This window comes from Polistes canadensis, unplaced genomic scaffold (assembly GCF_001313835.1).
Source record: "Polistes canadensis isolate GaletaPanama2010 unplaced genomic scaffold, ASM131383v1 scaffold_25, whole genome shotgun sequence".
NCBI classification, from domain to species: domain Eukaryota; kingdom Metazoa; phylum Arthropoda; class Insecta; order Hymenoptera; family Vespidae; genus Polistes; species Polistes canadensis.
Genome location: NW_014569572.1, coordinates 923,206 through 938,939, shown reverse-complemented (window position 1 = coordinate 938,939; position 15,734 = coordinate 923,206). Strand labels below are relative to the sequence as shown.

Here is a 15,734-nt window from a genome sequence, read left to right as displayed (position 1 = left end):
ATTACTTATCCAATCGTTAAGTGTATAAGAAATGGGAACGCCAATTTACTCGTTTACATAAATTCGATGTTTTTCCGAAAGAAATTTCAAATTAAATACGAATTAGTCGTAGTAAAAAATTTCGTTGCAACAAAGCTGGTTGTGAAATTTTATTAGGAATATAAACCCGAATTGTGATAGGGATGAGCAGTTCACTTTGGAAAAGTCGAAGGATAATTTCTGATAAACTTTTCTCTTGTTTTAACTGTTAAATAATGCTCGATAAAGGGATAGACCCCTCGGCAATAGATTCGATTTAATTTAACAAACTCGTCGAGCGATAAAATCGAAACTACGGTGCATTAAAATGAAACTCCTGGACTATTCGCGCCTTTCCCATTAAAGGCTAAACTTTTTCCTTTCTTTCTCTTTACTTTTCTTCTCTTTTTTTCTCTTCTATTCTCTTCTCTTCTTTTACCATTGAGATCATTCGTTAAAATTTGAGAGAGCTATTTTAAACACTGTGAGATCCGTTCATTCGACTTCTCGTTTCATATCATTCTAGATGTCTTTCTATTTTATGGTACACCGATATACTTGGAAAATAAATCGAAAATTCATGAAAGCCAAAAGGCTTTTCAAATTTAAGGTATAGTATAATCGTGTCTATATTTCGAAGTTTATATCTTCGTGATATTCCAAGAATGTAATAATACGATATCTCTTTATGCGTTCGTTGCACTTTCAACGAATTTCCTTTTAGAGAATCGATTCATACGTTTAAAAGAAAAATTAAATATATTTCTATCTTATACAAGACGACAATTATTTTTCGTTCTTGTTTTTTTTTAGCAAAGGAAATAGAAGAAAAACACTTTTCTCTATATATATTTTATCATATTCATTAATAATAAATAATAAAAAAAAGAAATAATAAAGAATTTTTATAATTAAAATGAATAACAAATAAAGGATCTCGTTTGCAGTACCTTGTAAATAAGCAATGTATTTAACACGTAAATAAATTATTAAATTAACAACGTAAATATATGTTGCACCAAATGCGTGTTCAATATACGCGTGTCCCTAAAGAATCGTATGCGATTTCTATTCAATGCACTCACATTTTACGATTTAATCATCATTTATGCAATGGATATTTTTGCACCTCTACTGAAATGAAGGTTGTACTCGATTGAAATAGTATAAACGCGGTATAAGCGTAACTCGTTTTACAAAAAATAATACGCTTGTGTGTAATAACGAGTTTAATTTTTCGTAGTTCACTTTGGTTCTCACAGTTTACGTTCATGATGGTTAAAATTGTGGGTGGTATGGAAAACGATACAGAAAATACAACAATAACGTTCTTGAATGATTTTCATTTGTACAACATTCGCATATATGTTATACTCCTATACTTTCCGTTTATCGAAAATCCAATTTAACGTTACATGGGAAAATAACTATGTATACACAGGCAGGCACGTACATAAAATTGTACTACGCAAGTATCACGTTGAATAGTCGATTAGTATGGAAATCGAAATGACTTATCGAATTAACGATTCGCGAGTGAGATTATTATCGTGTTTGTACAATCTCGATAAAAGTTAGAATAAGAATATTTGTTCTCTTTAACTTGGTATATCGTAAAACGCGTGGATGATGATAATAAAAGAAAAACAAACAAAAAATAAAACAAACAAACAGAAGAATAAGAAAGAAAAACAAAATTTTAGGTACTACGTTAAAGGTAGGTAATAAAAAAATACGACGGTTCAACATCGGGTGCTCAGCTGCAATGTGCATCTAGGATGCAATGACAAACTCAGCCACGATTTATCGTTTCCCGTGATGCTCACGTAGATCGTGGTCGTCTCGACTAGGATGTTCGCCGATGCAAACTCAGCTTATGTCTTCAATTCTTCATCTTTTTTATCAACTTATTTATATATGTTTTTGTGTTACGTAAATACATATATATAAAATAGTCGATAATATTTTTTTTTTTTACAATTTCATCTTCCGTCCAACTTTGAAAAATAACATCCAAGGAACGTCGTATATTTTTCAAGATAAATTTTCGAGATATATATTTCGATTACAAATTTCTATCTGTATGTATACGTAAATGGACAAAAACGATTACGAGGAAGTCGATAGTGTGTCGATATAGATTGAAAAGTTGCGAAACCCGGTAACTCTATAGTGACACGTTTACATTGAAGTTGAGATCATTGCACCGTTGCATAAGAGTACCAATCGTAAGTAAGAGAAGCTATTGGTTACGGGTGATCTAATAATTGTCGTCTTGTTTCATTTTTTTTTCTTTTCAATTACTACCAATCATATATATTTACAATAAAAACTAGGCTCGATCTTATCGTAAATATAATGCAAGTACATATATTGTACAATATATAAAAAAAAAAAAAAGAAGAAAAAAAACATTAGAACAATTGGATCATAGATAATTCGAGTATATCCTTCGTGAGTTCATTTAGTAGAATTCTAACGGTTATGGATAGTTTCAAAAACGATTGAAAATTTTCCAGTACCTAGCAAATATGAGAAGAGTTTTCAGAGATGTTTGGTGGGTTTAAAAAAAGCAAAGTTATATATGCGAGCAAGAAGAATATTTACCGACCAAACACCCGTAAAAGCAAAGGAAAGTGGACGTGCTTAGGAAATACGTTGAACAGTGATGGATTGAGAGAAAGGGAAAGAAAGAGAAAGGGCTAGAAAAAGAGAGAGAGAGAAAGAGAGAGAGAGAGAGAGAGAGATAGAGAGAGAGAAACCAAGGAAGTAAGTTAGCAGTTGAAGGAGAATGGTAAGAGAGTGTGTTGGTCAGAGTAGGGGATGGGGGTGGTAGTGGTTAGGCAAAAGTTAGAGAAGTAGTGCAATGGTGGAGCACCTCGTTTAGTGTACCTTGGGGTTGAGTCCGCTGCCCTGCCTGAGGAAAGTACCGGTGATAAACCAGAAGCTGTTGCTAACGCTAAACTGGTTTTCGACGACGTCGCTATCCGCTAAACAGGGATGCGGATTGTTCCACTCATAAGGACTGAACCTTGCCATCACGAACAGTGTGAAGCTAACTAGCATGTACGCAGCCAATACGTACAACCAAATCTCCACAGCCAATGGATTCATGAAGGAGAACAGTCGTGTTGGCTGACTGGAGGGTACCTAAATAACGTTATGCTACGATTTTAATTAAAAAGAATCTCGCGAAATAGAAATATTTGCATAGATTGGTGATTAGTTGACGAAATTATCCTTAGTTTACAGTATTCTATTGGTCGATCGTTGTTTTGTCGATAAATCAAATTATTTAGTGAGTAGTAATGTTTATTTATTGTATAAGAATATTTTTTATGAAAATTATTAATAATATAAATTTTTTGTTTCGTTTTTATATATTAAATATTTGTAGATTATAAAGCGTTAGTGTTTTGTTAGAATTATTTCTTTCGAAAAATTTCTGATAAATTGTTTATATAATACACATACACAAATTGATTATAATAATTTATGAAATTTATAATTGAGTGCAACGATAGTATTATGAATAATGCGATGATGGAATTATTAACACATATTTTTTCACTATTTTTTTTTTTTAACATTAAATTGTTTATAAAAAATTGTTTATAACAAATTAGTAAATTTATAGCTATATAATATTTCGATAGCAATACGACTTACGGGATAAAAATAACTTTTGACTATTATTTATAACAAATTGTTTATAACAAATTGTTAATAAACAATTTCTGATATAATTGTATAATGGATAAGAATTTATCCTTTAATATGGTCTTTGTTTGAAGTCTCTATGATTTTTATTTTCAGAGATATTTCAATTTAAATAAAAATGATTTATGTTAACCCATTGACCTATATAATTTCTTTCATAAATAGGCGTTGACACAGTGACCTACATAAATTCTTAGAATTCAGTTGTTTATACTACCCTACTACGCTATGCGTACGCGCGCTACTACTACCACGCGTATCAAGTGATTATTGAGAATTATGAATGAAAAATTAAAATGGATATAACTTTCGAATGGAATGTCATAGAGAATTGAAACCAAGACCATTTTCAAGGAGAAATAATCCTCTCTTTATTTATCTACTCAGAAAATATTCTTATAATATAAAAATGATTTAAAAAAAATATTAAATATTATCATTATATTTTGACACATAAAGATTAGAATACTGTAAGATAGGGATATGTAAAGAAAAAAGGATTTTTTTAATTTTTTTATATAGCAAATATTCAAATTTTCACCATTAAATTACTACCAGTTTTATATAGATCGATATATGAATTAATCATTTGCTTAATAGAATTTAACAAAAAAATAAAGTAATATGTCATATCATTTATCATTGAACGGTTAGAAAAATTATTCTCATTTGTGGATATTAAACTTTATTATTTAAAGAGATTTATTTTAAATATAAAAGTTAAATAATGACTAAAAGTAAATTTAAAATAAAATTTTAAACAATTTTAAAAGCTCTGTTCTGCATATAGACAATATTATTTTGTCATATCGGAATTGGAAAAGCTTGTGATTAAAATTTTATTCATATATGATAAAGATCTATTTTAAAAAATAAAATAGAAAATTGTTTTTTCTATATTAGTAAATCTTTGTAGTCATATTATATAATAATATTTGTTTATTTCATGACCAAATTGAGGAGACCCACAAATATTCCATTATTATTTATCAATTGGTTATATATTATATAAATATGTACATTAAAATATGTATGAGTTTATTTCATTAACTTCGGGTTAATAATGGTAATTTTGATGGTAACATGACTTGTAATAGGAAATATAACAACGTATAAATAACTAATTTCCAAAGTAATAAACTTTATGAATATGTAATCCGACTATGCAGAAAATTATTTAATTTTAATGTAATTTTTATTAATACAATTTTAATAAGCTATTCTATTAATTAACATTGAGCTTATTATATTATTTCAACAAAAACAATAATCTCTCCGTTCGTTAGAGTACTATGCTATAAAATCAATAATTTATACGAATTCAATTTGATTAAATTAGATGAATCGTATAATGAAAGAAAAAGAAGAAGATGTATAAAAAAAAAAAAAAGAAATCAAAAATAAAAAAAATACACAGTAATAATATTAAAGTTACCTCACCTTAAATAAGATTCCAATACCAAGATTCATGAAAGGCTTCGTGAAGTCTATCACGCTTTCTCTGGCATAATTGATCGTCATAGAAGCTACTGCGAGATCTGCTCTCTGTAAATTACAAACGAAATACGATATAACATCTTAGTTTTTATTTCAATATTTATCTTTAATACTTTCGAAGGAATCTACTTTTTGAGAAATAATAATAAAATGTAATTATAAGGAAAAACATTTGATGATACGACTCGGTAAAGTATACTTTTGATTTTCAAGAGTAGTTTCAAGTTACTTATATTTATTTAATAAACGAACAGATATATATATATATATGATTTATAATAGGAAAGGAAAAATATGAATGACTTATAAAAGAACGTTCCCCTTTTTTTTTTTTTTTTTTTTCTGGCACTCACAGTAAACGTGCTTTCTAGGTTAATGTGCCGTTCTTTTTTTAAGAAGGTCAGATGCCTCTATATCTTTTAGAAAACGCTGATCTTTGGGGTTAAGAAAGTTGCTTAGTCGGCACTATTATTACCGCGAAAGACGCGAATCCTTTAAGATTTATAGGTGAACTTATTTCCATAGTAATTTTTAATATCCCTCGTCAAACGAGACTTCTCTCGTTGAATTTTTGAATCATTTTATTTTTCGAAGAAAGATGTGGAGAAATTATTCCTTTTTCTCTTTACAGCTTCTTATATAAAATTAGTTTAATTTAAACAATTAATTGAGTAATTTAACAAGAAGCTCTTAATTATTATTATTAGAGAGTATAAATTAATTATATTTTAATTGAAGATAATAATTAAGTAAGATGCTATTAAAAATAAAATATTAAAATGTGACATCTATATAATTTAACCGTTTGAACTTTATGATAATTATTGCACAAACACTTGAAATTCGATAAAATATTTAGAACGGCATAAATGAGACTTTGGAAAGTCTCTTTGTGCTTTTAAAGTATTTCACTAACATCTTTTATGCCTTTATAACATCGAAATGCAACAGCGAAGTACTGTAATTTTCTTCTCTACGTTCGAAGTATGCTCATTTGAAGCCTTTCGAAGGAGTGCTTTTTGTCCATATCTCTTTTTTAATGCTTCTGAAAGAAACGTTGACCTAAAAGTGTTACCGAAATAGTCAAATATTGCTCGTCGTATAACATATATTTTAACTTTATATTTTCAATCGAAAAATCTATTTGTTAAGATCACAAATAAGTTGACAAATAAATATGCATAATAGATACACGCATATGTATATAAGAATATAATCCGTCAAATATCTTGTAAAATATTCAATGCGTTTTAAACAGAACGTTTTCGTTTGAAAGTTCGAGGAAAAAGAAAAGTAATATTTTGAAACAAAAAAAGAACAAGAAAAATATATGTATCCACGTGGGTAAATACGTATCGGATTTTAATTTCAGTAAGTCGGTATTTTTACAATTCAAATAGCGCGTGTAACATCTGTCAGCCGATCTCTGCGAATCGGAATATTGGAGATACGTAGGTTTTTTTTTTCTATTTTTTACTTTTTACTTTTTTTTTTTTTTTTTTTTTTTAAAGGGAGACATTAAATTAGATGATCGTTGTGTGGCAGTATGCATAATGAATTTTCTTTCGGAGGGCAGATTTATTGCGTTGGTAGTCGGGGACTGTTTTACATATAAAATTAACCTTCGCCTTCTTCATGAACATGACTTTACCGATTTTCGATATTACTTTTTCTACCACCTTCTTTTTTATTATACATAACTTTATTATATTTCGCTTTTCCTATATATGTATATATTATCTTTTATTACTTCATATAAATTATAATATTTCATATTATGGAATACGATAGAATAATTCATTAGACATTATATTCGTTAATATAGATATTTATAATAACATCAAATTCGATATGTGGCTTACCTTTTCCATAAGTTCGCGTACAATGCCATTCCACTCTTTGGTTTCAGGATTATAAACTCCATACATATGGTCAGGTACTAGACGAATAACATACTGAAAACCAACTTGACCGGCAATCCATTTGAGTAAATCGATACAAAAACCTTCGAATCTTGCATTTCCAGTTAAATTTTTATCCTCTTTTACCATTACGTATGGTCTTTCCTATGAAAAAAAAAAAAATATAAATCTCGTTAGAAATAATGACTACATATCAAAATGTTTCTTCTAAGTATACAATAAGTATGAATTAGGAGTAAAAATTTATAACGATAAATAAGAAATTATGATATATGAAAATATTAAACATATTTTTTCGTTCATTGTCTTATAATTAAAGCGCAGTTCGAATGTATGACCTTTACATTATTCATTCTGTAAATCTCCAATTTATCTGTACATGTCGTGTTTATCTTGAATAATGGATGCAATTCATTTATAAAGCTTTTAAAATGAAACATTGCTATCGCGAATGTAATAAAACATGTATCATAAGTTTGTGTTTTTTTATATTTATATAGTATATACAATCATGAAAACAAATATAATGTTAACGATTCGCGATATATATAATAAATTCGGTAATAAACAATAAACTTGATGAAGCAATCAAGATATATTTATAGTGGAAATGATATTTTCGAAAATGGAAATGATTCGATGGAAATTCATTAATTACGGGTTCGAATATAATATCATTGAACATTTCTAGAAATAATATTTCATTTCGTAATATAATATTTGATTTTTGATTAATTTCTTGCAAATAATCAGGTATTAGTACTTTATTCATATCCTAAGATGAATAATATTTAATTCAATTGTAATATGATTTACTTCTCTTGTCATTACGACCAGGGTGATATTCGTCGCCGTCGTTTCATAAAAGGCACCCACATCCGTGATATTAACGCCACTTCCAGGCTTCCATTCTCCTACTTTCACAAGATCTTCCTTCTTCAACTTTAGTAGATCCAATTTGAAATTATTTCTCTTGCCTTCGTTGAACTCTATACGTCCGGTTAACCCATGTAAGCCTGCCTGCAGCAGAAATTTCTGGAGCTCGATTACGTTCGATCCCGATTCATTATCAATAATATTATTTTTCTAATTGACGCGAGTTGGGTCGGTGGGGAGGGGGAGGGAAAGTAGTTTGTTTTAAAAAATTTCCAATGAAAATTTAAACCGAACGTATCACCGACGATATCAAATTCTTTCTCAGAGTAATCTAATGAGAACAACAACAAATGATATATTATTCAACAATGTAAACGTTTTTGTTTTTTAACTTATCGTACGATTCGTGTTAATTAGCACCCGTGGCCTACGAACGAGAAAGTCTGTTCGCGATACGTCTAATTTATGGATGCTATCTGGTACCCCATCCCCCTATCGCACCCAACCATCGATATCTGGTCGAATTCTATCCCACCCTCTCTCCCTCTCTCTTTCTCTTTCATACTCCCTTTCTTTCTCGTACATATGTAATATTCGTCATTCGAAATCCTTATCGGTTGTAAAACTTTACCAATGAGAAATCGTTTATTCGTGGAACTAATCTTTAATTGGCATCGATTGCCTTTTATTAACTTGTCGGAAATAGGAAAAGGAAAAAGGTTTTTTTTAATGTTTAATTAAAATTCCTTTTATAATTTAAACAGAATATGACGTATTTAAAAGGAAGATCCTTTCAGACAATTTATTTTTAAATTGCATGTTAAGCATAGTTTCGTTTTAAATGTAAATTACTTTAAATCGTGTGAGTCATATCGAACCGAAAAACTTCATAGCGGAAAAAATATGTCCAAGAGTTCTTTAATGAGTTCTTATATTTGTGAACAATTTTTAAAATAGCTTCATTAAGCTGCTTGAATTATTACGAAAGAGTGAAAATATTTTAATAAATTTTCTGAATCGCGACTCACTTTAGAAATAAATGTTCATATAAACGATAAATATGTGTTCATAATTATGAAAGTTGTCTAATAATAGGTCAAAATTACAACATAATAAGTTTATCAGTTATTTTACACCAGATTATTTTAAACTAAATTTATTCAATGTAACTTTCAAGATATTGTCAAAAATGAACCGTTAGATAGTGCTTGTTATTTCAATATTATATAGAATTCATTTTTAGTGTTCAAATGTAATTTTTTAATTATCAATAACTTGTGAAATAATTAGTAATTAGAGCAAAAAATTATGGATTAACAATGAGATATTAGTGAGCTATAAGTTGCACATATTAGTTTTTTACTGCCGTAGGTTTTCTATACTGTCTTAAATCGTGTTGTGAGTTAAATTGTGGGGGCTGGGAATGGATAAGGGGCTTGGATAGGGGTGGGGGTGTGTCAGGAAAGGGGGGCTGAGGCCACATGCACATGCACATGCACATGGAACTGCAACTGCAACTGCACATGCACATGCAACTGCACATGCAACTGCAACTGCACATGCAACTGCAACTGCACATGCAACTGCAACTGCACATGAAAGTGCAACTGGATAGGGGGGCCTAAAATGTCCTAATGTACTTTAAATATAAACTAAAACAATATAAATAAAAGAAAGAGGAATATAATAGGAGGCGAAGTAAAAAAAGAAAAAAAGAAAATATCAAGATCTTTCGAAGAGTGTGGAAGTGCAATGAGGATCGATTTTCCACAAAATTGGACAGAAAGAAAGAAAGAAAGAAAGAAAGAAAGAAAGAATCGTAAGGGTGTATGAGGTGATGGTGGTCGTGATGGTGATGGTGGTGGTGGTTATTCGCGTTTTACGTTCTCTTAAGGAATATAGAAAAGTCCTTTTTCTCTCGGTGATTCTTTTACCATTTTTTTCTGTTTTTTTCTTTTTTTTGTTCTCGAAGAAGCTTCGCGATTATTCGCTCGACTTTTTCTGAACTTATCCTCGAGCACGTGGCCAATTTTCTTCGTACCGTATCTACCGAATGAAAAGAAACAAAAAAAAGGAAGGAAAAAAAACTTGTAAAAAGCCGTACAAAAGGAAGAAGGTAGAAAAGAATGAAGGGACGAGAAGGAGGACGGAGGAGGAGAGGGGGGTGGGGGAGGGAGAAAGATAGGGATGAGTCGACGGAATAATTTGCAGGAAGCACCGATCGTTCCGTCTTGTAAGTTTCTCAAGACGTGCATCCGACACGGTGTGCTCGGCCGATTCAGGATGCGCTTTGATGCGCTTCCTGGTCTGCGAACGTCAGGATCGGACAACTCAATTTCCATCTCGTTCCTTCCTACGAAACTTTCTAAACGAACGCGCATGCTTCGGATAATGTTGGTCGTCAAGAGAGAAAATTCATTACCTATTCTTTATTTGATTTTTTTCCTACACAATTTCATCCTCGATTATTTTTTTAAATAGCAGAACGAGCTTTTAATTAAAAATATATTAATATACAATATATATATGGGTAATATCGTTACGTTGATAATTAAAATATATATGTATATATATGCAGTTTGTATTTTGTTCTGTTTCAATATGAAAAAAAAAGAATGTGTTTTCTCTATTTCTTTTTTCTTATCGAACAATAATATTAATAATAATGATAATGATAATAATAATAATCGAGAGATAAAATATAAAGGATAAGATTGTTCCAACGAATATTGTTAAATCTAATTTTCTCACTTTGAGCTTAAGGGGGAAAGGCATCAGTGACATATGAATAATTAAACAGCGTATTTAGCAAATAGCTCGAATGTATAGTGAAACCTATGTTAACTTGTATTCCTATTTCTACCTATCTCGAGTATACCATCTCCCTCCTAACGTCTACGTAAGTACATAAACGCGGAACACAATGTTATCCAAACGTTATACAGGAGGATAGAACACGTAGGAAACTAAGCACGCTCTCTAGCTTCTCCTACGAACACACAGGGACATTATTTCGTATGTCATGCACGAACACACACAAGGTAAGAACGTATATTAACTTCACATTACAGCTTGAAATTGAACTAACGGGATGGATTACATGGTGCCAACTTACACCCACATACGGAAGCTGTTATTTTTCATACTTTTCCCATGTTTTTTTTTTTTTTTTATCTTTCAACTCTTCTTCCGAGAAAATTCTATAGGACAATAAAAGTTAATCCTACATACGTGTAAAGTTTCTTTTTCTCCCTGTTCTTTCTCGTTTTCTCGGAAATATTATTAATTCATTTGACAAAATATTTTTTAAATAGAAAGGAATATAACAAAAACATTTTTCTTTACTTGCGATTAAAACTTCGTAATAAATGAAATTGGTTCAAAAAGTTATGGAAATTACTATCGTTTGTACGAATTTGATAAAAAAAAAAAAAAAAAAAAGAAAATATTACATTCTCTGTGTAAATTAATTTCTTTTATGTTTAATTAATATTACATTACATGACCAGTTAAAAATGGTTGATGTTGAAACAAATTTATAAAAAAGAAATAATATAAAACAAAATCAAATAAAATGGAAAAAAATTTAAACAAAAGTATAAATGTGAAAAGTAAAATAGGACAGACGATTGAAAACATTTTCTAGTTTAAACCACGTCTATTTAATATGTACGAATTCAAAGGTCTGCGAAGACTCGTTCGTTCTCATTGAAAATACGGCAAATTTACATTTAGCGATTCGTCAACGCGTTCGAATTGGAAACACTCATCGTACTGCCTGTCGTTTGATATACCTCGTTGTTTCCCCCGTTTCGAAATTGTAGAAAAGCGAAGAAAAATGCTCATTAAAAGGAAAAAAGAAACAAAAATATGCGTCATTCTTTCCGAATACGTTTCAATATTTTTACTCGTACGTTTTATTCATCGTAATTGTTCAATAACTACATATATCCTGACATATCGAATTTAAATTTCTTCTTTGAATAAGTTTGTTATTTTATTAATAATACTCAATTCATATTTTTCGCGAGTAAAATAATATTCCCATATCTGTATCGAGGTACTCGGTTATATTCCGCGTGTTACATATAACCTAAAAAGTTATATGCAGTTAAGAAGAAATATTGTCACATTTATTTTCAAGGAAAACGATCGGATAAGGAACATCGTTTAAACTCATTTAACAGAAAGAGGATTTTCTTGTTGAGGATTTTCTATCGATTTTCTTCACGATTATGTATGTAAGTATAATCGACGCGTTTATCTGTCTCACAGATTATCTAACTCTCTAACTCTAACTCTCTCTCTCTCTATTAGTTTTGGTATTTTCTTTAGAAATAGATAGAGAGATAAATAAAGAAAGAGAAAGAGAGAATGATAGAGATAGAGATGGGAAAGGGAGAGAAGGAGAATCGTCGAGGCGCCAGACATAATCCAGTCTACGAACTTTAGTGAGATCTTCCCGAATCTCTCTCCAAGAGTTAGAGTTGGTCTACAAGTCAGTTAGAATTCGGATGACTTCACGAGAAGAGAAAGAGAAAGAGAGAGAGAGAGAGAGTTTGTTACAACGACGCCTAAATTTGCCCGCAATTTTAATAAAGAAATGACGAGAACTCGAGGAAACCTCGTTTGACCCAATTAAATTCGTTCGATAATCGATAGAAAAGAAATTGGTCAACCACCCCCCTGTCAGAGACGCATAATATTTCCAACACCGGAAACTTCTTTTCCCTCCTTCTTTTTTTCTTTCTTTTTTTTTTTCGAATATCCCGAGTAATCGTTTCTCGTCTCGAACGGTTCCCCTCGTGGCTCGTTACCTTTTCCCTTATTTTTTTTTTTCTTATCTTTTTCTTATTCCTTTCTTTTTCTGTTTTTTTTTTTTCGGACCGTTTCAATTTCTCGCGTTTTGTTTCCCTTCTCTTACTTTTTTTTCTCTCTCTCTCTCCTATCTTTCTCGTCTTCAATCCAAAGATTTTCTCTTTAACGAGCTACGATTTTTCTTACGAAATAATAACATAGAAAATTCTCGTATTATTGTAATAACACTGATGTATACGAAATTTTGTCGAAGATTTATTAGTTTTTTTTTGGAGGGGTGGAGGAGGGAGGAGGAGAGAGGTGATCTTACGTTAGACCAATGATCGGAATTTTCGCGATATTTCGTGTAAAGTTTTGTCAACGTGTTTAATTACGAATGAACATGTATTTCGAATAAGATCATAAAAAATATCTTCGAATATAAGGGGATTATTAAAATTTCTCTTCGATGTATTAATCCTATTAGATTAAGAATTTCTAATGTATTCGTAATGAAGAATACTCGAAGGAAGGAAGCTTTAGACTAGTTACGGTTCTTATTATTCCGCATTGGTCTCGATCCAACGAATATTCATCTCGAATATCTAAGGAGAAACTTGTTACTACTCAGAAGTGCACTAAGGTTGTTCGTTCGTTTCTACGTTGCATAACAACAGTTATATTTCCTCGCGTCGATGGACTTTGTAGATAGGCACTAAAGTTATGGAAAATTTTGATTAGATTTGAACTTATTTGCGAATTCACGAATGAATCGGATCCCTAAGAAAAATCGATAACCAACGTACGTACGGAATTGATGTAGTTGTAAAGGGAAAGACCGTCGTCCCATGGTTCTTCCTTTTCGCAAGATAAATTAGCGGGTCTTAAATCGTGGCTTCTATCCAGTGCTGCCAATCCATGGGCAAAAACTTGTACGCTGTCGTACACCAAAGCTGGTTCTGCCTGAAACATATTTAAACCATTCGTGATACAATAACATATAGATAAATATAATATATTATATAATATAAAAAGATTTGATATTTCGCAAAAGGGATTCTTTCTTCGGTTAATTTTTCTATTGGGAACACAAAATAACGACTCTTTTAAAATAATAACTAAAGGAAACGATTATGACGTCAAATATAAGGAAAAGGTTGTTCGTTTTATTCGAGAGTTCAATTTTGATAGGATGTAAAATAGAAAGAATAATTCGAAAAGTTGTAACATCCGGGAAATATACCTCTCAATTTACGTTAGCAAGAACTTACGGATGAGATCGAGTTAAGGAACGCTTCAAATTTCATTATTCGAATTGTATAAAAGGAAATACCAATTCTCAACTATTTCATGAAACTTTATTTTTTTTTCTTCTTCTTTTATTACATTAAAAAACCAATCTATCATTAATAATTCTTGAGATCTAAATGTAATTTTTGTTTTGTTTTAATTTGATTAAATCTAAGAATTTATTCGCGCACAACGTTAATTTATAGAGTTAATAATATTAGGACTTAAAGAAAATTTGCAGTTTCATTTTTTGGTTCGAAGTTTTTACCAACCTGGATAACACCGGTTTTATTTAGAATTGCATGGCCAATCGGTTGGAAACGTTCCATCTGTCGAAGCGTCTCAGCAACCTTGGCTTCTTCGAGATCAACCAAGCGGAAGGCCGTCATGTTGACGCTGTTATACTTGAAATCTTCCAAATCAAACGTTTCGATATCCTGGAGACAAGGGACAGGTGGTTGGTTGATCGTGAACGATCGTAAAATAATATCTTATTCGAGTGAAACAATGTAAAAATATACGACGACGAAGACGACGACGACACATTTACATAACTCGAATTGCAAACTATTTCAACCCTATTCATGATGTCTCGTTGAGAAAAATTCTCTTCTTATCAAATGATTTTCAAATTTAAAACTTACAATCGAATAACAAATTCGAACGGCCGGGGGAAGGGGAGTGGGTAGTTAAACATAACAATGAATCCCAATCATTTGTTCATTCAATTGTTTTAGAATGATTTTATTGAAAATTGTTACGATATATATATATACATTATTACGTTTTCCGAATGTTATTTCAAATTCTATTTGAATTTTATTTTTTTTAAGCTGCCTCGGACTACTATTCCCGCTGACTATCGGAAGTCGACCAGTGGCAATGTGTCCAATCAGTTGGACGTTCGAAACGAGAAAAAACGGGTTGGAAAATAGGGGGAGAGGACACAAAAAAAAAAATATAAAAATAGGAAAAAAAAGAAAAAGAAAAAGGAAAACAGTGAGGTTCGGTGAATGACACCGTAATCACCAGTTGTATGGTTCAACGATTTCAACCAGTCAACTGTCGACTCTTCTTCTTCTTATTTTTCTTTTTCTTTAGTTTTCGCGGTAAGGAAAGAGAGAAATAGAAATCAAAAGAGAAATAGACAGAGAGAAAAAGAGTCAGGTGATTTATAATTACACGGGGACGTAAGCCAGACGCGTCGCGACGCATTACTCGCGACGGGAGATCGTTAAAGTAAATAATGCAGTTCTCTTCAGAAGAACGCCGACGATTCTCGAGGAGGAATTCGTTTCGAAAGAAGGAGGAGAAGAAGGAGGAGGAGAAGCAGCAACTTCTTTCACCCTTTTCTTTTCTTTTCTTTCTTTCTTTTTTTTTTCTCCTTGATTCCGTTTTTTCCTTTTCCTTTTCATCCTCTTCCCTTTCGTCATTCCTTTATCTTACTGGCCCCTTTTATTTCGAATTATAACGATAACGATTCTATAACCGGGGATCGCGAGTTCTGTTGCGATTTTGTACATTGCACGCGTATGCTACTCGCTGTCTGTCTGTCTGTCTCTTCCCCCCGTTAAGAAACTCATTTTTCTTTTGATATATTCCAAGACAGTCATG

General features: G+C 31.1%; 1 protein-coding gene across 10 annotated transcripts in view; it reads right to left on the bottom strand.

Annotated features, from left to right (window-relative positions):
* The window catches only part of LOC106783793 (glutamate receptor ionotropic, kainate 2), a 90,212-nt gene that overhangs the window by 13,102 nt on the left and 61,376 nt on the right, over nucleotides 1-15,734 (bottom strand). For 9 of the 10 annotated variants that reach the window (XM_014742647.1, XM_014742652.1, XM_014742649.1 and 6 more), the window contains 6 exons: nucleotides 14,393-14,557; nucleotides 13,641-13,793; nucleotides 7,974-8,177; nucleotides 7,098-7,301; nucleotides 5,179-5,283; nucleotides 2,911-3,168 (listed from right to left, as the gene is read on the bottom strand). In XM_014742647.1, the coding sequence (XP_014598133.1) occupies nucleotides 2,911-3,168; nucleotides 5,179-5,283; nucleotides 7,098-7,301; nucleotides 7,974-8,177; nucleotides 13,641-13,793; nucleotides 14,393-14,557 (1,089 nt within the window). Of the gene's footprint in view, nucleotides 1-2,910; nucleotides 3,169-5,178; nucleotides 5,284-7,097; nucleotides 7,302-7,973; nucleotides 8,178-13,636; nucleotides 13,794-14,392; nucleotides 14,558-15,734 lie in introns of all 10 variants that reach the window. The other variant, XM_014742651.1, reaches the window with a different exon arrangement.